The sequence below is a fragment of the Pomacea canaliculata genome, linkage group LG6 (assembly GCF_003073045.1).
Source record: "Pomacea canaliculata isolate SZHN2017 linkage group LG6, ASM307304v1, whole genome shotgun sequence".
NCBI lineage: Eukaryota > Metazoa > Mollusca > Gastropoda > Architaenioglossa > Ampullariidae > Pomacea > Pomacea canaliculata.
The window spans coordinates 4766254-4791170 of NC_037595.1; the positions used below are offsets into that span (position 1 = coordinate 4766254).

Consider the following 24917-nt stretch of genomic DNA (forward strand, 5'->3'; position numbering starts at 1 on the left):
GATTATAACGGCTGGCGGGTGGGGAGCCAATAAAGTTAGGGAATGATGGCGTTAAGTCTGGTCAGTATTATTGAAGGACCGACTTTTTCTCACTGCTGGAAGGCTGTAACTCCATTGTGGATGACAGAAAAAAATATTAATGTAGAGCTCATTACTGCACACGAGAGAGTAAGCATGAATCTTGTGTGCGTGTGAACCTGTAGAAGTCAGCGTTGAAGGAGTATATTTCTTGTGCTCGTGGCGGCCGGGATATGGATGGTAGATGTGACACTTAGCACGAGGATTTACGATTACACCAACAAAGGTATCTCTGTCAAGTAGTGAGAAAACTACAAGTGAGAATGAACCGACAGCACTGGCTAGGACTGGACGGAATGTATGTGTGTGTGTACCTGTACTTGCTTGTATAGTTGACAATATATTATTTCCACGAAGGAAACTAGACAGAAGAGACTGTTGACTTACACAAAACAGAAAATGGGTTTCATCTACAGAAAATGAGATTTTAAACCTGACCATGCCTGAAGAAGGTAGTGACAAAATATAAGGGCCGGACAAGCTCGCGAGTTAATTCTGAAATTGCTGAAGACCAAATTATTGTGACCAGAATGTTTTGGAAGTTTTTTTGTGGTTTGTTTTGTTGTACGGTCTCCCATCAGCTCAGAAGCATTAACGATTGTTAACTTTGTTTGCTGGCTGTAGCCAGTGTCGGATCAGGGGTCAGCTTGGGCGTTCTCTTAGAGTGAATTAGCGGGTAATGCCGAAGACAACAAACAGTGGGAGAGGAGGGGTAGGAATGGGGACAGGTGGCTGTGTGAGTTGGGTAGCTTTCCATCAATCCGGCGCACCCGACACCCGTGTTTGTCTTTGTGGGTGATGTTAATCACCATCAGCTGTGTTAACTCCTGGCTGGGTGGATGGGGGCTGCTGAGAGGTGGGATAAAGTGGGGTGGATGGTGGTTAACGTGAACAACACAGACTATTTACAACGGGGTATGGGTGGGTAGATAATGAGTTTAGTAAGTGCCCAGCAAAATTATTTGTTTAATAATGTCGAAAATAGCGCAGTGCGGGCTCTTCCAGGTCGTGTGTGTGCTACAAGGAACGAGGAAGACTGGGTGAATTCGTTTTATCATGTTTTATGGCTATATATATAGAGGAGTATAAAACATGATGGTAATATATGAATGTATGGCGGTGGTAGGAAGGATCATCTTGACGAGTGAGTTTCAATCTCGGGTATTGTGTGTGTGCTTGCCGTGCGTCACAGCATGAGGTCATGGGGTTATATGTCAACTGGAGAGGACACGGGTGGGTCAGGGGTTACCGAAGTCAGATCTGTGGTATTTCCTAGTAATTTGATCACTCAGGATAATGTCTTTCAAAGTATTTGCTTGTGTGCATGTGTGAGAGAGAGAGAGGAGAGAGAGCTTGTGGTCAGTGACGTAGAACGGATAACGGATCGCCTGCTCCTGCTGTGGGACAAAGACCGGAGCGAGTGATGATGTGCACGGACCGTGACGAGACTGTCACGCCTTCCTCACGTCAACAGCGACGACTCTTGTCAACTGAGGTGTAACCTGACCCCGCCTGCTGGAGACGGAACAGACAGTTCGAATCAAAGCATTCTTTCGCTTCCTCATCCCTGGACTGGTGGCGCAGGGGTTAGCGCCTGTCACCCCCACAGTGAGGATTGACTGTCGTGGGTTCAGATCCCGCCTTGGGGACACTGCTCTTTCTCTGCGCGTGGTGCTTGTTTCCCCTATCTCCCGCCGTCCCTCACAGACAAGACTGTGTACTTTCCATTTCCAGACTGAGATCAGTTTCTAGAAATATTTATAAAACCACATGATGACACCTGTAGAAACACTTCCGTTCATGTCACAGTTGTTCCCCGAGAGCAACTTTCACGGGGCTGGCCGTGATATAAGCTAATAGTTGCTGCCCCGCGCAAAACACAGATATCCCCTTCCCCCACCCAAGAGTGTGACATTTCAGGTGTCACAGTTTGACACTGCACAGGTACTTCAGTTACCTGGTTTCACCTGCTCGTATCTGAAATAGTAGCCGATGCGAGGATTAATAGACAGACCGACCGGAATAGGCATGACTAGACTGACAAAAACGGATCGCCGACCTGGTTAATTATTCGTCGACAGTTGCAACATTTAAATTGTAATTTAAGAAAGTTCTATGCAGGTACACGTCTGTGAAAGTCTGTGTCATTTCGTTTCACATTCTTCACTACACTTGGCACATGTAGACTCCCATAGTCACATATTAGCTAATATGTGATTAAGTAGGCCCCCCTCCCCCATCCTTTTAAAACATTTTTCTGAGAATGATTCGAAAAAAAAAATGTAGTTTCATTTTAGTCAGTGACTTTGTCTTACTACTTTTGGACTGTTCCAACATGACTCACCACTGTACCCGGGAGATCGTAACTTACACCACACTGAAACCGTAAACATATTTTTTTTTTAAAAAAATATCAGTGGTCTAAACGAAAGCTATTACAAAGAAAGAATGCGTGACAACTTTTGTCTGAACCTGAATAGACTGCACACTTAGCTCGTATTTCATAACCCATCCTTCGACCCTCAAGTTTATGGTCAACAATTGTTACGCATAGAAGTGGGACACAGACATGCCACGCATCCTAGGAATGTGGAGATACGATCCTACCCTGAGCGAGGAATGCCAGAGGAATCCCTCATTCAAAAAATGAATCAGTTGGGGTGGACAAGTGGGTGGGAGACCTATTCCAGAAAATATTATTTTGTCTAATCGTATTTTTGCCTGAAACAAGCATGGCCTTGAGACCCCGACTGTTGATGTGAAATGTGCCCCAGGACATGGGTTGCGAGGGCCTGAAGGCTGTATCGAGAAAGGAGGAAGTAGAAACCAAGATTTCGCAGTATTTTTATCGAGTGGGGTCTCCCCTGACTTTAATCACGCCATGTAATTTGAAACTTTGTTTTTCCAACGGCAGGGCACAACAAGCGCTTCCTCGTTTAATTGCATGAGCCCTGCTTTCATCCGCGAAGTGTGTTGGTGTGTGTGTTCAGAGAGAGAGAGAAGAGAGACAGAGGTCGGTTGCTACTCAGTGAACACAGTCCTGTCCGAACACCTGTTCAGGTGAGTCCAGCAACAGTTCACGTCATCACCGCCATCAGAACTTGTTTCTGACAGCATGACAATAGCTCAGAGCAGGCTGGGTGCCCTACTTCAGGGGTTCACCTCAAGACAAGAGAACCTTCCACTTTTATTTAGTCACGAAAGCAAACGAGCGCCCTGCGACGCACTTTTCTGCTTGCTGCGAAGGTGAACAGGGGTAGGGTGCATGTGGGAAGACAGGGATCATTGCAAATTCGTTCCTGTACCCCCCTCCCCATTTTTGATACTCTGGAGTCTAATCCATTGCCCATGATTCTTTCCTCCCGCCCTTCTATTGTGAACATGAAGGAAGCCATGTCTAGGGCGTATTCACAAAAATGATTTCGCAGAAGACAGTAAGGTTCCCTGTGCAGGCGACACATAGAAAGGTATGTCCGCCTAGAGTTCAATCATGGAGAAAGTGCACGACAGAGAACAGACAATAGGGCTAGTCGGGTTTGTCCCTGTCGTTGAAATTTCGCACAGTAGAAGTAACACAGAAGTAGCAGACATGTGTAAGTCAAGTTGTACCACAGGGAGCGATGTCCAGGGGAATATTTCAGCAAGGAGGTGGTGGGTGAGGACAGGATCCAGATTGAAATGAACCAAACGCTTGTCACCGGTCTGGTAACAAAACAGTAAAACTTCGAATGCATTGATTCAGTAATGTAATTCACAAAAGCTTTCAGTTTTTGCAACCACCTGTCACAGTGTCAAAGGACGTTGGTAACCCAATCTCTGATTTATGTGTCGGCCGTTAACGAACACAAGAGTGTTGTTTTGTGCGGTCAGAATTCTCTTCTGCCTTTACTCACCAACGTTCTTTTTCATCCTTCTGGTTTAATTCTTTGCACGACCCACAACAATAATAAAAAACAAAACAAACAAAAACATGTTTATGTCTCGGGACTAGAAAAACATTTCGTGTAATCAGAGCCCTGGGCATGGGATGTGTTTTGTTTGTCGTGATCGTCTACCTCACAGGGAGCAGTCGCGATGTCCCCGCGGAGAGAAAGCTACGAACCTCGGTCGAGCGACAACACCGGTGTGGCTTATCACTGTTCTAGTAACCGCCATCCACTTCAGAACATCTAGAGCACCTATGTGCCCCCACGGGCCCTGATACACTAAGCTGAAAGTGTTTTTTTGGAGGACGTTCCATTTACTCATCTTCACATCTATGTACAGCAAGAACAACAGGGTCATGGCTTCCTCGTGGATCCCGTCGTTCGTTGTAAAACCCTCCCCAACCATCCCCCTTAAAGAAATCTCCCCGAAGCTCCATGAAACCACACAAACAATTTTGAAAATTGTACTGAGCGGATTTAAACGACAGGCTTGTCTGCCCCACCGAGATAAGACAGTCGATCTATCCCGGTCAGAAGCCGTTTTAACAGCCGCTGTGCCGCCGGACCGCCCCACCTATCGACTAGCCACGTCACCAGAGTAACAGCCAAGAAGTACTTCCATCTCCACAGGATCTCGACCGCGTCTTCATAAAGTTCGAGAAGGTTCTGTCGATAAGGAGCATCTGGGACTGTTGGGCACAAACCGTTGTCCCGGGAGTGTCAAGGATCGCGCACTGCACCACGTGGCACCAACGATAATCTTGACACAATCGGGAGGCACGCCCAGTGTTCTGTCAGTCACCCCATCGTCATCTGTGTGTGTGTGTGAGCGCATTTATTTTTGTTTTAAACAAACTGACAACCTGGTATCATTCATTCAGTGATATGGCTTGCCTCGGTGACATGTACAGCTGAGTTGTCGGGAATGGCAGTAGCACTGAGAGTAGCACAGATTTTATTGCAGTGGTACTTTGCTGATTATCAGTCGACAGACATTTGTAGACAAAAAAATCTTCTACTCAGTTAGTAAGATTGCACCAAGCATCCTACAAATATGTCACTGACATATCTCAGGACATACTAATGGGGCTTGAGTGTCGCTACGGTTGTACCCGGCGCTAGGATGGTCACTCCTGATTCGTCTCGGGTATGCTGTTCTTTTCTGCGTGTGGCATCTGCTTACAGGGCTGGTAACCTTGCCTTAGCTTACTGGCTCGCATAAAACACCAATTTCCCCTCTTTCCCCCTCCCCACTACTCTTTGATTCCCTCCGGCACGAGATTAAATCACAATGTAGACGACGGTCACGTGTGTGCCGAATTCTCGGGTAATGGGTCACGTCACACGTGCCGACGTTCCTGGGTACTACGTGCTATTGTTCTCCGGCATTACATATTCATGGCTTTGTTTTATTCTTTCGTTTTTACTTTTGCTGCTACGGGAAAGCTACGTTCTTATTACGTGGTTTGCTCTGATGGCACGTTCTCATTATGCGAATAACACTTTTAAATAATTTTGCCGAAGTCAGGGATTAGAGACTTGTCTGCTTCTAACATCACCGTGTGGTATCGTCTGGTGTTGCAGCTTGTTGCGCATGTGTCGTGTCGTGTTCCGTCCATCACAGCGGAGCGACGAAGCAGATGAGGTGTCATGTGTCGTGCTGTGTCGTGTGTGACGTGTCTTATCTGTCCTCGGCACAAATATAACAACACCTGACACTTTATTTCTCACAAATAAATCCTTTACTCATTTGCTCATATACCTTGAGCTCTGCCATCTGTTTTTTTTTTCATATATAAAAATTGTATACTGTTGACGGGGAGCCCATCGTAGGCAGTATGTCTGTGTGTACATTAAAGCAGGAAGTGTGTGGATGCGCTGTTGTGGTGTTGATGGTGTGCACGTTACAATGTCGTGTCAACGTCGAGGTGGGATCCGCAGTGGTGTGTTCCATGGTCACGTGACAGTGGCGAGAGACTTGATACCTTGACACGAAGAATAGTTCGCCAGCTTTATGGTTGTCGATAGAGACGACAATATCATCAAGAAGACTGTTGCTGCCCAACACCTGGATAATTCCGAAGGTATCTTCTCCCCTCCATCGTCACCACCCTTGCACTGAAGGGAAAGTTAGGTCTGTGCTGGAAATAATGACAGCCTCGTGAACTGGAGGGAGACGAAAGATGTTGCAAATGAGGCAGGGAGGGTAGGGACAGAGACGGGACAGAAAAAAAAACAAAACAAACCCGGATGACTTTTTTTCTGTCGGTGTACTTCACGATATTTATGTATTTATTTATCTCTTTGCGTACGAGGGTGTGAAAAAACACAAGTTGATGCAGCAAAGAGTGTTCGATTGTCACCCAGGCAAATTAAGATGTTCACAAATGTTGACAGTAGCAAAGATATCCAAGGGATTAGTTTCTCCCGACACCGCACTTTCGCTTGTGACAGCTTTTGTTGTTTCTCGCAGGGATCATAAATGATACCTACCTCTGTAAGCCAAACAGACTATGCAACTTTTCCTTGGGACAAACGGTGTGGATTTGCAATGAACACACACATACACACATACATGGCTAGTCTGCTGGGGGACAGAGGGAGGTAGGGAAGGAGAGGGGAAGAACAAGACTCACACGGTGTGCTGAAATGTTCTGATGACTGAGTAAAGTTCAGTGCAGGATACAGACATTTGTACATGAGACAGTGGGGGGAAGGGCAGGGTATGTTTACACTGTGAAGGCCTCGGCCATTGTCTGCCGGTGGGAGTGGCCTGTATAGCATAATAATGCTGGGACCGTATGTTAATTAGGCCTATCTTTGCACAAATCACGATTTCAATTTCTGTCCGTGTTTGGTGATGTCCGTAGGCTTGTAAATACAGAACGGAAGTGGGATTAATTACCCAGATTTGGGGAAAAGTTTATCTTGCTTTGAGCTTTACCTGATCATGAGGTAGGGGGTAGGGGGAGGAGGAAGAAAAAAAAGTTGTTTCAGCTAAACCTCTAATCCTTTGATTCTTCCCAAATACCAGCGAATAACAAAGTAGGACGTGAATGCAGCGAGGAGAAAAAGCGACGGGGTTGTGGTTGTTGCTGTCCAGCACGTCCAGTAAACCTGTCGTCTGCTCAGCATATTGGGTCGCAGCTCTCCGCGGTGTTGTAAAGGCGCTGGCATATTGGTGAGCACCGCGCCACCTGCGCTTTTATGTCCGACATCGGAAGGCCCTTTATACTTCTCACTTCTCAGCAGGTATAGACTTCCGGATGCAAATATATTTTTACACCCACTTCAGCCTCCTTGGGTGGGAGGGTTGGGGTGGGGGATTTATTACAAGCCTCTCACCCACTCATCCTCTGTGGTTCTTCGCTGAAAGAATCAACTTTCTCGAGTAGCATTAATTATTGCCAGGCACGCGGAGGAATTCGGGCGAGAAGTGTGACGGGGACTCGTTAGCTTGAGAATGACTCACGTAGTCAAGTGATTTGAGAAAATCGAGTATTTCCAGCACTCATATCATTAACATAGAGACTAACACACACATGCACGATCATGCAGAGCACTGGCGACAACCCGGACGTCTATAAAAGCTCACCTGTAACCGATCCCAACCCCACCCTAAACCCCACTGCACAGGTCAAGGGTTCTCTCTCTCACACTAACAAGCGACTTTTCAGCTGTGGAAATGACATGTTGATTAAAGCACAGCAGAGCAGCTCAAGCATTTGGATATCTTTACCATACACAAAATATCAGACCTATGTTCGGTTCTCAACAAAATTTCCCTTTTACCCTCCAAAACATTTATGTATGAAAGGCTCACACCAATGCTGTGCAGCTCCAGTTCCATCGAATGTCCTACCAACGTGCCGCACGTGCCATGCAGCAAACATTGTCCCGAACTATCGTTTCTTGATTTTGTCGCCAAGACAAGTGATCTTATAAATGATTTATTTAAAAATGATAATGGTAAAATGTTAGAGGAAAGAGATAACACTTGTTTTAACTTCCTGCTCATTGATTTTTATTTTCCTGGTTCCTGACATTTGTCTTCAAACTGGACCCAACGGTCTTGAACAGAGTGAAGTGTAGAGCAGCATTTGGAGGAGTAATAATTAAGTGCTTATATCGCTCAGCATGACAACCACAGCAGTCACTCTGCACCGACCTCGGATGAATAAAGAAATGACATTAAAAATACTGAGTCACTAACATGCCGACACCAGACACATTCAGCCACTGAACCGCAGGTTAAGGAGTGTACAGGTAATGGAAGTTAAATTGAGACTTTGAGTATTAAAATATACACATAAATAAAATACTGTGTAGAACTGAACTGAGCAACCGAAACAGTTTTTTCCCCTTTTCCCTATAAAGACCCAATAAGAAGAATAGTTGTCCATGTGAGTGCGTTGCTTGGATACAACCTGGACTGTGTCCTCAGCACGGAGCTCGTGACAAACGGTCGCGGGTTTGGAGCTTGCTGTGTAGTAGGTAACTGGCGCCATTTTGGTAGCTCACATGTTCCCTACCTTTAGACATAACGAGTTTAAAATTAAAAAAAAAAGTTATGAAAGTGCTGATGGTATGTATTCATGGTAACCTGTTTTTTTTTTTGTTTTTTTTTTTACCAAAAGGACTACTGTCTTAATTCAGAAAACAAAGTCGAGTTGATCTCAGTAAGTCACAGCTTACGGAATAGAAATCCATCCACTTAGCTGCAGACGTCAATCACGAGGCCGTTAACCAGCTGTATGTGCATGACGTCACTCATAAGCCAATAAATCGGTGCATCAATAGGAGCACAGGTGTTGCGCATACCTGGTGATGTAGCTTATGCTGTGGACTGTTGCCCGTACAATGATGTACATCTGCTGTCTCAGTTGCATGCCGTGCATGAACAGGTCTGATGTGCACACGCAGCCTTGTGCTCAGATCTTTCATAAGTACACGTGCCTTGGTTATCGTCTTGCTTCAGAACTCACAGAAAGTTGTTTTTTTTTTTTTTTTTTACCTAAGGGAGTTTAATTTATTACCATATTTAGAATCCTGCAATCCGAAATTCAAACTTTAAAGATCGACAAGAATAAAATGTCAGAATTTTTTTTAAAAAGAGAAAGTGTTACAACACAAAACGCTTACGTCGTCAAGGCTTCAGCCAATGGAAGTATTAGGCCGGGACCACGTGCCATATGACGTCACCGACTTGACACTTTCTGCTGACGAATAGGAATGTCGGGGATTGAGCAGAAGACATAATCGTCACGGTCTGTGAAGAATACATCTTACAATGGACCACGTCCGTCTACTTAACAAAGGTGTGTACAGGCGCTCGCCCCAACACACGCACGAGCAGCGCGCGCGCACACGAAGCAAAACTGACCGCAAGCGGCTGTTCAGACTATGGGTACTGAATGTAAGCAAAACATTTCCATGTACGTAAATGACAATGAGGGCAAAAAGATGAATATGGGTTAGGGATCCCCCCCCCTCCATCGTTTGTCACAGAGATGTGTGATGACCGCCACTCGGCAAGCGGGTTTGATGGATGGCTGGCTGACGGGATGGAAGGTCGGGTCGGTGGGTGGGTGGCGAGAGCTTAAGACAGAGCTTGATAAATTACCTCCAGCTGCGGGTGTTCGACAGCAAGATGATGGATGACCTTCCCCGGCTCCGCGATCGTAGCCTTCTCTCACAAAACACATGCGCCTTGAATAAATGAAGTTGATCTTTTATTCAGGTGACATGCACGAAAGATCTGATAGCTTTAAAGGCTGTCACGGGCTACATTTAAACTTTCACCTTCTGCTAGAACTTTGTGTTTGGTCGTTTTCAGCTGAGGCGGTCAGCATTGCCAGTCCCGATTCTTGAGACACGTGACAAGATTTCATGGTCTCCGATGAGCCTATAAGGGACCCATTGGTGACGTGTTTTGGGGTTGTTTTCCCGTGGTTTCAGAAATCATGAGCTGTATAGGGGCCCCGAGGGTTTAGCACCGCACCCTTGCGACACTGTCAGTGCCTGTCACATGTCCGTCATCCATCTCGGTTATAAATGTCGTTCTTGCAGCTAAATGGGAACTTTAGGCAACTGTTGGTGGTCATGTTGGGGTCATCCTTTCCAGCTTTAGTCACGTGCATCGGTCTGGAGTAAAATTCACCAAATGTGGGAAATATTTTCCTTCAAGGATTAAATCCTTTCTGATCCGTTGTTTCTTCGCTATCTGGCACAAGGCCTTACAGAAAGGTGTTCAGACAGGTGTAGTCTGGCCTCTCTCTGGACATTCGGTGACGTCACAACTGTCCCATGCTGCCCGCCTTGTGTGGGCGGAGGCAGTGGGTCTACTGCACGTGCGTACTGGATCATAGTTGTGCATAGATGTGTTGTTTGGACTCAGTTCACTCACTGGCTCGCGGACACACACAGTAAACAACTGATAGTTTACACTGTTCAGCACATGTGTGAATGCATCAAATTACGGAGAGATTAAAAGATAAATTTGATCACCATTAAGTTAATGATTAACTTTAAGCACGAGCTTTCCTTTCTATCTGTTGGATTTATTTGCGATTTGTCAGCATTGGCACAACCTGGGCGGCTGAGAGGGTACGCGGAGGGAGAGACAAGCAGACAGACAAAGGACAGTGCACACAACAGGCTATGATAAACTTTATGGAGGACATGTTCCAACATTAAAATAAAAACCAACCCGAAAATTGTCACAGAACACTTGAACTTGTGAAGATGCGTCACTGTTCCAGTACTTTGCAATGATGAAATGTCAGAAAACCCAGTCTACCCAGTCATTTTCAGTATTCGAAATGTTATCTTTGTTTTAAAGAACAAACTTTTAAAGCCTTAAAACTGACAGTGACTTTGAAAAAATATTGTGTAATGTTATTGTTGATCTTATAAGTACCTTATTGTCATTATCATCTAAACAGATTAGGTGTTGGCAAATTGTTATAGGGCTTTTAAAATAGCAAACAGAGGGATAAGACGCATTCCATGTGTAAATGCTTTTTTTATATAACGCACATTAGTTTAGAACTGATCATTAAAATATATTTCACTGTAAATGCCAGCCAAATATCCTGTTCTAGCCTGCATTCCTCCCAGAGACAGATAGAAAACTGTCTAAAGATCCTAACTTCTTTCAACCTAATAAAACAGCCTTTTGATATCAGGTGTAGTTTTATCCTAACGACATGCTTTGTCATTTATGTGCAGGGCCTATGCACCACGCACAGTTGTTTTGCGCAAGAGTCCTGAGGGCTATGGCTTTGTTCTGCGTGGAGCAAAATGTAAGTATGGTGTCTTTGAGAATTCAAATGCTAATTCACATGCATGCAAGTATGTAAACATGTGCATAAGGAGGTGCATAGATGTGCGTGTGGGGAGGGGGAAGGGAGGGGTGTGTGTGAGAGAGAGAGAGGGGAGACAAAAACTGAATTATCTCACTCTTTAGTTCAGAAACATGAGAAAAGCAGTAAAACAATGTTTTATTGTAAATCTCTGACAAAGATTTTTGTCATGTGGTTATTTTCGGGAAAAATACATCTTATATGAAAATAGTTCTCATATAAAACAAACACAATGTTTAGAGTTGACCAGACCTCCACTGTTTATGTCAGTCAATTTGATCCTTTTGTTGTGTGTGATTTTTGCACAAAAAAGTAGAAAATTTCCTCAGGTTAATGTGGTAGATGATTAGATATGAAAGGGAGAGGACTGCAGGTTGATGGGGAGGAAGGGAGGGATGACAGTGATGATAACTAAAGAAGTAAAGAGGACTGTGTTGAGCATATGATAGTGATGATAATTAAAGAAGTAAACAAGAGCTTGTGTTGAGTGTTAACTCACACTCCAGTCACCTGCAGCTAATGCAAGGAAGGTATGCAGGTCATGTGGCAGCCACTCCTTCAGACCTTGATACCTTGCTCAGGGCAAAAAAAAAAAAAAAGTTTTGTCAGGGTTAGAAGATAATTTTACTTTGCATCTGGTGTTTTATATCAACAGTGTTTACCTTCTTAAAGAATGGCATTCATACTACTGTCCTACACAGTGTCAGGTTTTTCCTACAAACCTGCACACTACTGGCCTACATAGTAAATGTCAACACTTTTCCTACTAGCCTGCACACAATGTTAAAGTGATTCATCTAAGGTTTCATTGTGGCCACAGCCAGGGTTAGTGAGTGACAGATGCATCCCATTACAGTCAAGAAACTTTTTTTTTTTCTGGGCCCACACTCCTGTCTTCAATGAGCAGGTCAAAGTTCACACCTAGAAGAAAAAGTCCTAGGCCTTGTGGGCCACTCTGGCAGTCTTTTGTCCTCCACTCATGTGTGTGAGTGTGCACACGTGGTTGCACTTACAGGTGGCTTGCATGAATAATGTATAGCTTATCATGTTTTATACTTTGCAAATAAAGGCTACATTCCATACCACTCTTGTTACTGGTAGGGACTCTGTACAGATAAAGTTTGTCCCAACATTAATTAGAGCAAAATTTTAACTTCCTTACTGTTACCCATTATTCTTGATTCTTGTTTGAAATATCAGTACAACACCAGTATTACACTTAGCCTTGCTTCACACAAAGTGATCTGTTTTACACCAGTTAGTCCATGTGTCTAAACTAAGCATGTAAAAACAAGGGGAAAAGACAAAAAAGGGAAGGACTAGTCATTGATCATTGTTATTTCACAGTACAAAACTCTTGCTTTATTATGTTTCAGCACACACCCATGTGGGAAACCTCAACTTTCAGCCAACGCCAGAGTTTCCTGCTCTTCAGTACCTTGACAGCGTGGACCGTGGAAGCCAGGCAGAGAGGACAGGCTTGCTGGCCGGAGATTTTATCTTGGAGGTAAAAAACGTTCATGGTCACATGAATGTGATAAGAACATGATAGCACCAATTCATCACAGAGTCATTCACTCGCTGCAATCCAGTCACACCCTGATAGAGGCAGGCAACAGATGATTGAGCCATAGGGAGCAAGACTAAACACCAAATGGACAATACACGTACAAAGATTTAAAAAAGAAACTCTTGCTACAACATAAGAGGTGGGGATTCAAAATCACCTTGGAGACCTTTTACAGTATAAATGCAACATAAAGTGGGGATAAAGGTCACTCAACCACTTGTGTCTGCTGATGGTTCCATGGTCTGTTGCTCAGAGGTTCTATCTACTCCTGCTGCTTCAAGGTTAAAATTACAAGAATGGTGTGAGCTTTTATAGCGCAGTATCCCAGCTACTGTGTAACCAGAATACAAAAGAAAAAGACAAAAGACTGTCAATGAATGGCTGAAAAAAAATGGCCCAAGATTGCTGGGCTGACTGGAAAAATTTTTTTTTTTACTGGTCACGTTTAACAATATGTTCAGTGTTTACACCCCATTTAAGCTGGCAGTCAAAAACAGTTCTAAGGTACCTGAAGGAATCAACAGTCTTAGCAGGTTTATTGTTTGTCTCACTGGAACAACAGCACCAACTTTTGTTTTTCTCAAAGTCTGTACTCATCTCCTTGTCTTATCATTATGTTATTCCAGACAATTCATATCATACTAATGTATAAAATTTGATAAGGCATTGACATGATCTTGCTTGTGACCCTGTAACAGAGTCAACAATGCGGTATTGTCTGAGAATTTAACAAGATAGCCATTCTCATCTGTACTTCGGCAGCTGTCTGTACACATGATAAACAACAAATGTAATAGATAACAGCCCTGCGGAGATCAAATGCTTGTAATAACAGTATCAGATTAATGATCATCAGCAGAAAGCGCCTGGTGTCTTCAAGTCAAAAAAAGTAAAAAAAAATACAATACCCACAAAACCAGTTGATGTGCAAGATTAAAACAGAAATCAGTCTTGAGGCTAAACAGTATAGTTGCATTGAATTAAAACATAATTAAAATCAGCTAATAGTCTTGCAAGGTCTAGTATATCTTGAAGTATATCATTTGAATCTGCCCTCATTTATATGATAAAAAGCTTTGCTTTCATGATGAAGACCTGATAGAAGTGATAAACATCAAGTCTTGAATGTCTTTTGTCCACCAGACTGTGTAGTGTTTGTGTACCTGCATGCATTTTTAAAAATGAAAAGTGTGTGAAGACTTATTGTATACCTACAGGCAGGCATATGTTTTCTTTTTCCACTGTTTTAACTTAGCTGCAAAAAACGTAATTGAAGAAAACAAAAAACGTGAAATCGCCATTAAGGACAGAATCATGGCTCTCAACTAGGGATTTTACCATCAAGCTGATTATGTACTCAGCCTCTCTCCTCAAACATTCTGGGGCATTGCTGAATAGACTTATTCAGCTCAGAATTGTCCCTGGACAAACGCAGACCATAAGGCAACAGGCACTTGCTCACAGCTAAATGGTCTTAGAACAAACATGACCCACCATGTGGTTGGCCAGAGAGAGATGGGAGGACATAGGTCTGCTCCTTCCTTTCTCCATGAACTGAATGCAGTGGAAGGGCTGGAACCTGTGGGTGGTGAAGCCATACATTTTTGCCAGTTTTGGGTTTAGATGCTGTGTCCTTTGAGTCAGTTGAGTCAGAAAAATGCAGTTAGGTGTTAAGTTCACACCTCGATTGATGTTGGTGAGGTACATGGAATGTGGAAAATTTGGCTGGATCAGTGAGAGTTTGAGCTGGGATGGACTGGTAGACAGCTGGCAGGAAGATTTTTAAAAAAAATTTTCCTGTTCTGATTCTTTGCTTTGGGTCTAGAAAGTTCTTGCACAAGTCTTGTTAAAATGATTGTATCTGTTGGCAGAAAGCATGAGATTAAAAAAATTGCAGCATAGATGACTTTTAAAAGTTTTTTTTTTAGAGATGTTCGGCAAGAGGAAGGCTGAGGCAAGGATAAGAAAGATAATGATATGAGTGGGGAAGGGAAGAGGGTTGGAAAAGGAAGGTTGGAGGAAATAGAATGTAATGATATGAGATTGAAAGAAACAGTTTAGATCATCTTTAGTTGCAAGCTTTAAGACAAAGAAACTGATTTGATAACTGCAAACGAGGACACCTTATCTTCAATTTCCATCTGTCCTGGGCTTTCTTTCTGCTGGTTGCTGAAAAGAAGCTGCTTTAAAAAGTGGCTTTTTGTAGCTGCATTCTGTTTACATAAGTGTTCATAACTTGTAACTTTAACTTGTTCATACTAATGTATTGTTTTATGTTTGGCTAGGACACATCACTCTTGCTGGCTTCACATAACTTTACTTTACACTCTTGAGCAAGTGCTTGTATAGAATAGTTAGCTGAATCTTAAGCTCCCTTTGAACCGTTAGTAAAGGGATATGTGCAGCTTGATGTATGGAAGGAGGGAAAAGATTAAACATGAAAACAAAAACAAAAAAGGCATGAAAATTTAGAACAGTGGAAAATAAATGGTGTACATATTTATAAATAATAATTACTTTTAAACATCACATTTTATGGGCAGAGGCAACAATTGTTATTATTATTTTCCAATTCCATTGTAAGACCGAAGAAAGCTGATTAAATAGCTGCAGGAAATGAACATCTTTGATTTGTATTTTTTCTATAAATTGTTGCTTAGGAGTTCTTTTGGGCTAGACTTTTAGAGGTTGGGCTCATAAAAACAGGGTGTTGTCTTCAAATTTATATGGAAAACCATTTGAACCTCCTGAGAGTTTTGTCACAGGTGTGTCAGCTAGATGCCTGCGTGTTTGAAGAGACGATTGTTAAGCCCTTATGCACTGTTTTCCTGGTCAAGCAGCCCTTGTGAAGGGTGCAGGCTGCCCTGGCAATAAACACATCAGTCTTTATTTCAAGTAAATGGATGTGTTTGTCTGGTTGGCAGATCAATGGAGAGAATGTTGTACGAGCCTCGCACGAACGTGTGGTGCAGTTGATCCGCTCGTCTGGAAATGACCTGGTACTGAAGGTGGTCACTGTGCGACCGGCCATGGAGCAGCACGCACTGTCCTCAGACTGGTTTAGACATCAGGATGGGTCCATGACTCTTCCTCCACGCAAGAAGCTAGGTTTGTATAAAGAATTTCACAAATGAAGCACCTTTTCTTTTTTATTTGTTTCTGTTTATGTTGTTTGTACTTTGTCCGTGAAATGGGGGAAAAGTTGAGAAAACTCAGTTGTTTTCTCAGCAATACACACTCCAAAGACTCAGAAGTACAAATGCATAAATTAGCACTGTATCTGATATGTATTTTAAAAATATAGAATATTTCTTTGTGCATAATATTCCATTATAAATATACCTTGGTAGGAACAGGTTTAAATAAAAAAGACAAATTTGCTGCAAATGATGACACTCGTTTAGACAATAAGTCACTGATGTAAAATTTTGTTTTGATGTTCAGCACCTGTGCCACCGGTACGTGATCCCCTCACTTCACTATCATACAGCAAAGGCACCTCAAAATCCATGTCGGAAGGGCTGGCAGAAATAGGTGAGTTGGTGAGGAGGGGCTGGCAGAAATAAGTGAGTTGGTGAGGGGAAAGGTGGGGTGGGAAGGTGGGCTGGGAAGGTAAGGTATTTCTGTGGCCTAACAGTTTAAAGGTTGAGATTGGTAGTAGGGTGATGTTTTATCAGTTTGTCTTCCAGACAGAAATAAATTTTGGTTTTTACTTATTTTAGAGACTAAACTTTAAAGTATTTTTTTTAAATGAAAGGGAATGTTCTGTTTATTGGAGATTTTTGATCTTTTGGTGCATCCTGTCTTCTTAAGATTGTGTGTTTGGGAGGAGCAAGTACCTACATGTTGTCTTTAATGTAGATGTGCATGTGAACTTGTTCGTTTTCATAAGCAGGTTACATCTGTCTTAAAGGCTATTATGAAGAATGGCCCAGCATGCTTTTTCAATGCTGCTTTTAAAAAAAAATGATCTAAAACTTTGATAATTTGGGAAAAATAAAAGGCCCAGTGTCTCTTGAAACAATTGTTTGATTAAATAAACAAAGATTTACAGTACAGTCTTCAGTCTCTGAAAAGTCTTGCATTTGCTGAAGATTTTTTATTTTTGGATTTGTATAAAGCAAAAATATTTGCAGAATCAGTTTACAAGAGATAACATTAGTGTGGGCCCATGTTTAAGAGAAATTTGGTTGATTGGTCACAGTGTTTACTTTTATTATGTAACATTAAATTATGTGTTAATTTATTTCATTGTGTAATCTTTGACAGAGAAACTGGATCAGACTATAGCAGAATTTGATCAGCAAAACACAGCTCGACGACACTCTGTGCATGGTGTAGACTCTGTGATGTCGTCACCTGGAGAACAGAAGGTAGCATCAGTGAAAGCTGCTCATGCCATCAAGCGGATGTCAGTGCTAGACATGGAAACAGAAGATGCCTCGATGTCACCAACCATGCCGGTTATATCTGCTGCCAGCGATCCTCGGTCTGGTGCCATTTCCAAGATGAGTCCATCAGAACTGCGCATCAAAAAATACCACAAGAAAACGGGCAGCAACACCATGGAGCGTTCAAAGAGCACGCCCGATCTGGCTGACCTTGAGCCTAGTGGTGTAGACACTGTGGTCCACGAGAGGGCTTTTGGTGTGTCAGAGGGTCCAGAACATGGACGATCCACCCTGGACAAAGGCTCTGCTACATGGGGCAAATCTCACTCAGTCTATGTGCCAACCATTCCTGGCATGGTGGCTTTTGAGAAATCCAATTTCCATCAAGCTGAGGATGACAGAAGCAGTAGTGGGCTTGGGTCTCCTGATCTGCCATCTCGCGCACCAGTGCCGAAACGAAAAGCTCCTTTGCCTCCACCAAAAGGAGAAGTAGTACTTATCAATACAAACAGCGGTGGAAGTCAGTCAGTGTATGCCAACATTGCAGAGGAAATTGCTGCCCGTCAGAGGTCTCCTTACGAGTCCAGTTTCAGACCAGGCACCAATGCACAACTGACAGACAACCCAGTTGTCATGACACAGTCACTGGAGCATGCAAAGCTTCAGCATCGAAAAAGTGCTAGTTTGGGCAACATCGACCCCAACAGCTTCAGCAATGACAGCTCCACACCAAGTGGCAAACAGGGAGTGTCCTTTGCTGAAGACAGGGTCTATGAAACAGCACAAACATTTATCAAGAAACACCCCAATGCCAGGCTTCTGGTAACTGCAGATGTTCATGGCGGAATAGCTGCTCGTGATCCTTTTCGCCCTCCAGCCGACAGAGCCTTCTATGAACCTGAACCAGATTATGATGACAGTGATGAGGACAAATTAAGGCCTCCTGTATCTGGCTACAGCACAATCTCTGCATCGACATCCAGTGAGACAGCATCCCCAGTGGGTTCATCTGCCAACAGTCATGCTTACAGTTCAATGTCACAGGAAAGTAGTGCACCAGTCACGGTCATAGCTGTCAGCAGAGATGCTTCCAGACCATCGGTAGGGATGGAGAAACCATACATAGTGAAGTCAGACACACCAGCAGTGGCTAGGACTGAAGACTGGACAAAGGGCATTGTTTCAAAGGCAGATGCAGGGGTCATGTCGAGTTCCAGCAGCTCTAGATCTAGCTCCATGCAGCAAAGCCCTGTGCTAGGGCAGGAACGGAGTGCTCTCCATGGCAAAGAAATATATCAGCGTGAAGGAGGTAGCAGCATTGTGTATGTACATCACCAGAGTGACGAAGCTGTTTATCGCCCCTCCCAGTATTCTGAGCCGCCTCCTCTACCGTCACAGCCTCCACCACCTCTGCCTTCCTCTCAGCCACCACAACTGCCCTTAGAAAGTCCTCCTCCACCTCCTCCTCCTCCACCACCACCACCTCCTGGCAACCTTCCTTTCATGTTGCCGGGCAGTACCTCTCCAGAGAAACGAGATCATCTGAGCAGGTCTCCTGAGAGTCCTTCCTACCAGGCACCTACGATACCAACCTCAGACATCTTGGCAGCTGTGGCTTTGCGCAAAGCTCGCCTTGAGACTGAAGGTCCTCGCCTGATAGAGAGACCATTCTCAGTGAACCCAACCCAGACTGTGGCTGAACGCAACCAGGAAGCATTGAAGGCTGCCATTGCCAAACGAAAGACAATGCTGGAAAGTTCCACCGACTCAAATGTGGTACAGGACATAGAGGCAAGGTTGAACAAGAATCGAAAACTACAATCAGCTAAGTTCTTTGGCGGGGACACTTTGCGTAAAACAAAGAAAGAGGAAGGAGAGAACAAAGCAGAGAGTCCTAGTAACAAAGTCAGTGACACCAAAGTTGTTGCCAAGTCTAGTGTCCCTGAGGAAAAGCCATTGACCAAGTCTCATGTGGCAGAAGTTTCAGTAAATCCTAGCCAAGCAAAAGCTGCCGTAGACAACAACATGGGCAAGCCGAAGGAGATAATGCACAAAGTTCCTCCTGGAAAAGTGAACGCTTCCTTCCCTTCTGTAACTGTTGCACCTGCAGCCTCTATGCCAACAGCAGCGAAGGCTGGGAACAATAACTACAAGCAGACTTCTGCAGTTTCGACCACTCATGAGGCTGTCTCAGGTGGAAAAACATCTGGGCCTACAACACCAGCAACAAAATCTGCAACATCGCCTGTTACCACTAAAGCATCTAACACAAGTCCTGTTGCTAAAACTGGCACCATCAATTCCAGCAATTTCCTAGCCCTGGCTGAGAAGGCTCGTCAGGAATACTTGCAGAAAATCAACACATCAAAAATTGACACCAGCGGTGGAAGCCCCAATATGCCCAAGCTGATATCAGCAAGCTCAGCCACTAGCAAGACCAACCATGCTGTTGCAGTCCAGGTTCAACCAGTGAAGGGCGGTGACCAGCTAGCGAAGATCTCCATCAAGGACAAGATAGCCAACTTCGAAGATGGAAGCAAGGTAAAAGTTGTGGAATTGGTTGGGGTGACGGATGACCACTCCCATACCGAGGCAACGCTTAGCAATGGCACGATCAAACGCAAGGTGGCCAATGGGAAGGTCCCTGAGGATCTGGCTGTGGTGGCTCCCCCTACAGGTTTTGCAGACAATGATAAGCAGTATGTGACACAGGTGGACATCATTCCACCTCCACCATCCTTTGGATTAGAGAGTGTGGATGTCTATACTGGTGATCATGGCGGGTCAGCTTTTGGCGGTGGTGATGATGCTGCCAGCTTTGTGTCTTCTGTGTCATCATTAAGCACCTTGTCCAGTGAGCATGGGGAGAGAGGGGAACTTTCCAATAAGGTCTATCACTATGAGGACCTTGCTGGTCCTCCCCCACCACCGGGTTTTGGGGATGAAATGGCTGCCTCCAGCAACTCAAGCAGTGATATTGCTGGTACCTTTGTCCCTCCTCCTCCACAATTTTCAGTGGGCAGGGCACAAAGCCAGGTGGCGTTCCAGACCAAAGGTGTTGAGCAGTGGACATGTGATGATGTGTTGGCCTGGCTGGACAGCCTGGATATGGGGCAGTACAAGCCCACCTTTGCCCAGAACAGAGTGGATGGCCATCGTCTGCAGTTGCTGGAGCGAAATGACTACTCCGACCTTGGTGTGACCCAGGTTGGCCATCGTATGGCCCTGCAGCGTGCAATCAAGCGCCTCCTTCTACAAAGCAACTCCAGTAGCTGAGAGCTTCCTCACTTACTTCAAGACACCTTCAAGCGACCATGCAATACGCTTTTGTGCCATTGAATTCCTGTCAGGAGCCTGCAGAGATGATGGTGTGCAGTTTTGTGTGAATATGACCGATAGTTTTCGATCTGATGTAGTTCTGTGGATATTATTTATCATTCATTGTCTTACAGCAAGGGATGGAAATTCAGGACTTCACAAATGCTGGGCCAATTGAGTAAACAGCAAAAGTGAAAAACGCTGTTCAAGGGACTGATGGTAGGACGTTAAAGATTGTGGAAGGCTTCAGGCAATGCCAGCCCACTGATTTAAATAGGGCATGGCATTTCATTGCTGTTGTGATTTGACAGTGACAGGTATGTGCATGTACCAATACAACAGACAAGCTGCAGTGCTAAAACTTAGGCTGTACATTTACTTGTCAGCAACAAAGGGTCAACCTGTGGTGTAGGACAGCGCTGCATACATCTGCGATGGAAGCTAGTCTGCTTTGTCAGAGTACATGTAGTCAAGACAGTGGGAAGTGAAAATATCTAGTACTTGCTTTCTAAAGCAAATTCAGGTGTAATATTGCATGGATAAGCTGGTTTTTTTTTAAAAATAATGTGTTATTTAGAAGTCTTTATCCAAGGCAGGCTTCACTGTACTTGAGAGGGACTTCTGATGCCATTATATTGAAAACATATCAACCATTTTATTGAATACATGAGCTTATATGCTCACACATACTGTGGTGGAGCATTAGTAATAATCCATTCATGAAATGAATATGCTAATTATTTTCTGACATTTTGGGGCTGATGTGTGCTTTTGTTACAAGTGCTCTAAAAGTAACCTATCCCTACTATTACAAACTGTTTATGTCTGCTTTGCAATTTTTTTGTGTAGACGAAAGGGTAATGATTTGCACTGATTAGATGGAAACAACAGCCACTGGGATACAGGGTGTAGTATTGATTAAAGCTCTGTTTTGATAGGTCCAAAGATTTGTTTTGGTTAGTGGGCTTAAACACTTTATTTTTGTTAGGTAATTGGTATACAAGAAAAAAATCATGTAAATTCAGGGTGTTGCAAGGGTGACAATCCTGCACGTAAAATGCAGGAGTAACTAAATGTTACATAATCTTAAGTTGCATGTTTTGCCATCAAGACTAGCAGACCACGATTTGCAGTGTCTACCAACTAATTTTGGTTCTGGCTTGTTTGGACATCCTTCAGTGCTTGTAGTTTAACATATGCTTGAACATTCCAGCTCTTGTAGTCTTGGCACTTTTCAGATTGTACCAATTACCTGTTCCACAATAACATGCCAAAATCATCACATAGAATGTAATTATGAGAACATTAACTCTTTTTTCGGTGTACATTTCATCCCCGTCCTCTTGAAACGTTGACTCATCCCAAATTTTTACTTTCTTGGAGGCACATTTCTGCTTTCGGTTAAAACAGTTACTGACACAAAAGCTGCATTTAAATATTAGACAGCAATACGATTTTAAAAATTCTTTTGTAAAGGGGAACTGGATCATTGTCCATAGCTTACTCTAACTGGTGTTGACTGAGTTCCCCATGCCATTAGATATACCTACGTTTGGTATGTATCTGTGATGTAAATATTGGGAAAGTTATTTATCTTTGTATAGCCAGTGTCTGTTAGACATTGAACTTTGTGCCTAATCTTGTTAGTCTGTTTATGTCGCTTGCCAAACATATGATCCATGGGAGTTTAAGATATGTGAATGAACTGTCATTCCATTCCCCTCTTAGCGACCAGAGTCCTAAAGACACCCTTTTTCAGGTTTGTATCAAAATGTATTTTCATTGTTGAGAAACATATCCTAAATCAGAATAATTTTTAAATATATATATATGTTTAACAAATATTTAAATAGTAAACAACTGGCTTCATTATGATTCCTGTAAAAGATGCTACTGACAATTGTAAGGTGTGGTGAAGCCACAAAAACAAATTTGAGATTAAAATATGCAAAATAAATACAATCGTTAAATGGAGTAACAATCGCTTTGTGATATTGATATACGTGTGCTTTGCTGAATTTAACATGATGGGTTTATCACATTTTGCTACTAAGTTAGTAGTAATACGCTTGACTTGTATTATTACATTCTTAAAATAGCTAATTAATAATTGCTATTGCATGGAAAACAGTCTATTTCATTTTAAACACAGCTTTTATTAACTTAAATCTTCTTGCTTTTGAAATGGAAAATATTTATATTTGCATATGTATGACATATTTATGTTTGTTGACTGCAGTGAAATATGTTTACTATTTAAGCAGTTCACTGCATCAATATTTACATAGAGCAGACTATGATATCATGTTTCCATGTTTCTTTCTGTAGCTGAGGTTATTTTGCTCCTTTCACTAGTTTTTCACTTGAGCTAAAGACATTGTGAAAGCTTCCTACCATCAGAAAATCTCCATTAACATTATATGTCAAAACTAAGCTTGAAATTGCCATCCTAGGTAATCTGTCATTCATTTGGATATTTACTTCAACAGTTTATCTTTGTAGTACATGTATCAATAAGCCATTGCCTTGCAAAACACACCAAGTACAGGTTTGCAAATTAAGATCAGATGATTATTAACAGGGCAGTGAAAGATGTCCAAAAACTATCTACATGTAGAATGGTCCTGTTTATGAGTCACTGGTATTGCATGCAGTAGCTAAACATGTTTCCACAGATCAGTGCAAAAACAATTAAAACTCTTTGTTTTAGCATTGTTGTATTATTATCATGTTTGAAGGCCACTGAGCTCTTCTGGCACCTGTAGCAGGTTTGAACAGCTCAGCACCTTGTTATAATGTCCATCAATATTAGTATGTTTGAAAAATGCAGACATAAGCATCATGTATTTAAAGTTCTGAATGACCCTCTGCTGCAGTTATTGCTGACTTGGGTCCAGATTTTTCCTATTTATGCAAAGCATCTTCATCAATGAAAAAGTAATCAACAAAAAATGTTTTAAACTAACAGCAAAATATGTTATCATGGGTATGTTGGCACCAGACAAACATCACAAAAACGTGGTTAGTTTGAAAGCTGTGTTAAGAGAAAGTAAAACAGTGATTCAGAAGTTTTGAGAAGAGAAGCGCATTTTAAAATCTGCCTTTATTCATGATTTTTATTTGCAAAACATGCTTTTGCTCTTTGATGAATGAACAGCTAATTCTCACCTGTTCCTTGCACTGCTTAAAAGGTAAGCAAGCTACCTGAGCAGACGGGTTTTGGGGTAGGGGTGGATAAGTCATAAGCATGTTTTTTCTAAAATGATTTAAAGTGCCTGTCTATGACAATTAAAAGATGAACAAGTGGACCTTGCAAAGTCGTATGTAATACTCATTCATATGCTCCAAATAAGCATATGAGATAACCAAAATTAAATCTAGAGCACCACTAAACATTTAATTAGATATTTTTGGGGGGCAGTTTTTATGTAGATGACCATTTATACTTAGTGGTACTTGCTTGACCTGATTTTTTTTTTTTTAAAAACAAGGATCTGCAGATTTTAAGATGGTTTTCATTGTAAAATAATGTATATAAAAACAAGGATATTTTTGTTGTGTGTGAAATTGTAATTGGCATTTGATCTACTTTTGAATGTACATGTGAGCATATACAATGAAAAGAATGATAAAGAAAGCTTACTTGTTAAATTGTTCATTCCTGGAAAATGTAAACTTTATTAAATAATGTCAAGAGCAGATGACATATCAATATTCTGGAATCGTAGAACTTTCTGAAATCTTCTTTCAATATTAAATGAACTGCAAGTTGCACAGTGTCTGTATTTACACAATAAAGAGTTGGCAAGCAGTGCAGGAATGAATTTTTAAAGTATGCCTATGAACACCCCACCATCTGTCAAGTCTTCTGACCTCTTTTACATTTATTCTTGCTGTACACAAAAAACCACACTCAAAATATAAAAATTAAAACAAATATAAATTTTCTGAGTTATCTCTTTATGCCACATATATTTTAAGATTCATTCACAACCTTATTGTCTGACATGCACAAAAATGAGGAAAAACTAAGCTGCCCCCTCAAAAAAAAAACTAAATTATGAATGCACACAATTTGTCTGACCAAGCAGTTTTCAGTTTTGAAAAATGTTCACATAGCTTTTAATTTGCAAGTGCACATCCTGTGAAATAAGAAGGGGGAAAAAAAACTAATTTGTGAGTTTGCTAAGGAATTTCTGGTCTCTGGTAATAATAATGGGGTATGGTTGCGGCCCTATGCTCCAGTGGGGGCAAATAGGAACAAGAAGGT

At 42.5% G+C, this 24917-nt stretch overlaps 1 protein-coding gene across 13 annotated transcripts in view; it reads left to right on the plus strand.

Annotated features, from left to right (window-relative positions):
- LOC112567332 (SH3 and multiple ankyrin repeat domains protein 3-like) overlaps nucleotides 1-24419 on the plus strand; it is a 74824-nt gene extending 50405 nt beyond the window's left edge. For all 13 annotated transcript variants that reach the window (XM_025243984.1, XM_025243982.1, XM_025243986.1 and 10 more), the window contains 5 exons: nucleotides 11235-11308; nucleotides 12745-12875; nucleotides 15863-16046; nucleotides 16383-16472; nucleotides 17208-24419. In XM_025243984.1, the coding sequence (XP_025099769.1) occupies nucleotides 11235-11308; nucleotides 12745-12875; nucleotides 15863-16046; nucleotides 16383-16472; nucleotides 17208-20605 (3877 nt within the window). In that variant the 3' untranslated portion in view covers nucleotides 20606-24419. The remainder of the gene's footprint in view (nucleotides 1-11234; nucleotides 11309-12744; nucleotides 12876-15862; nucleotides 16047-16382; nucleotides 16473-17207) is intronic.
- Nucleotides 24420-24917: the final 498 nt, after the last annotated feature.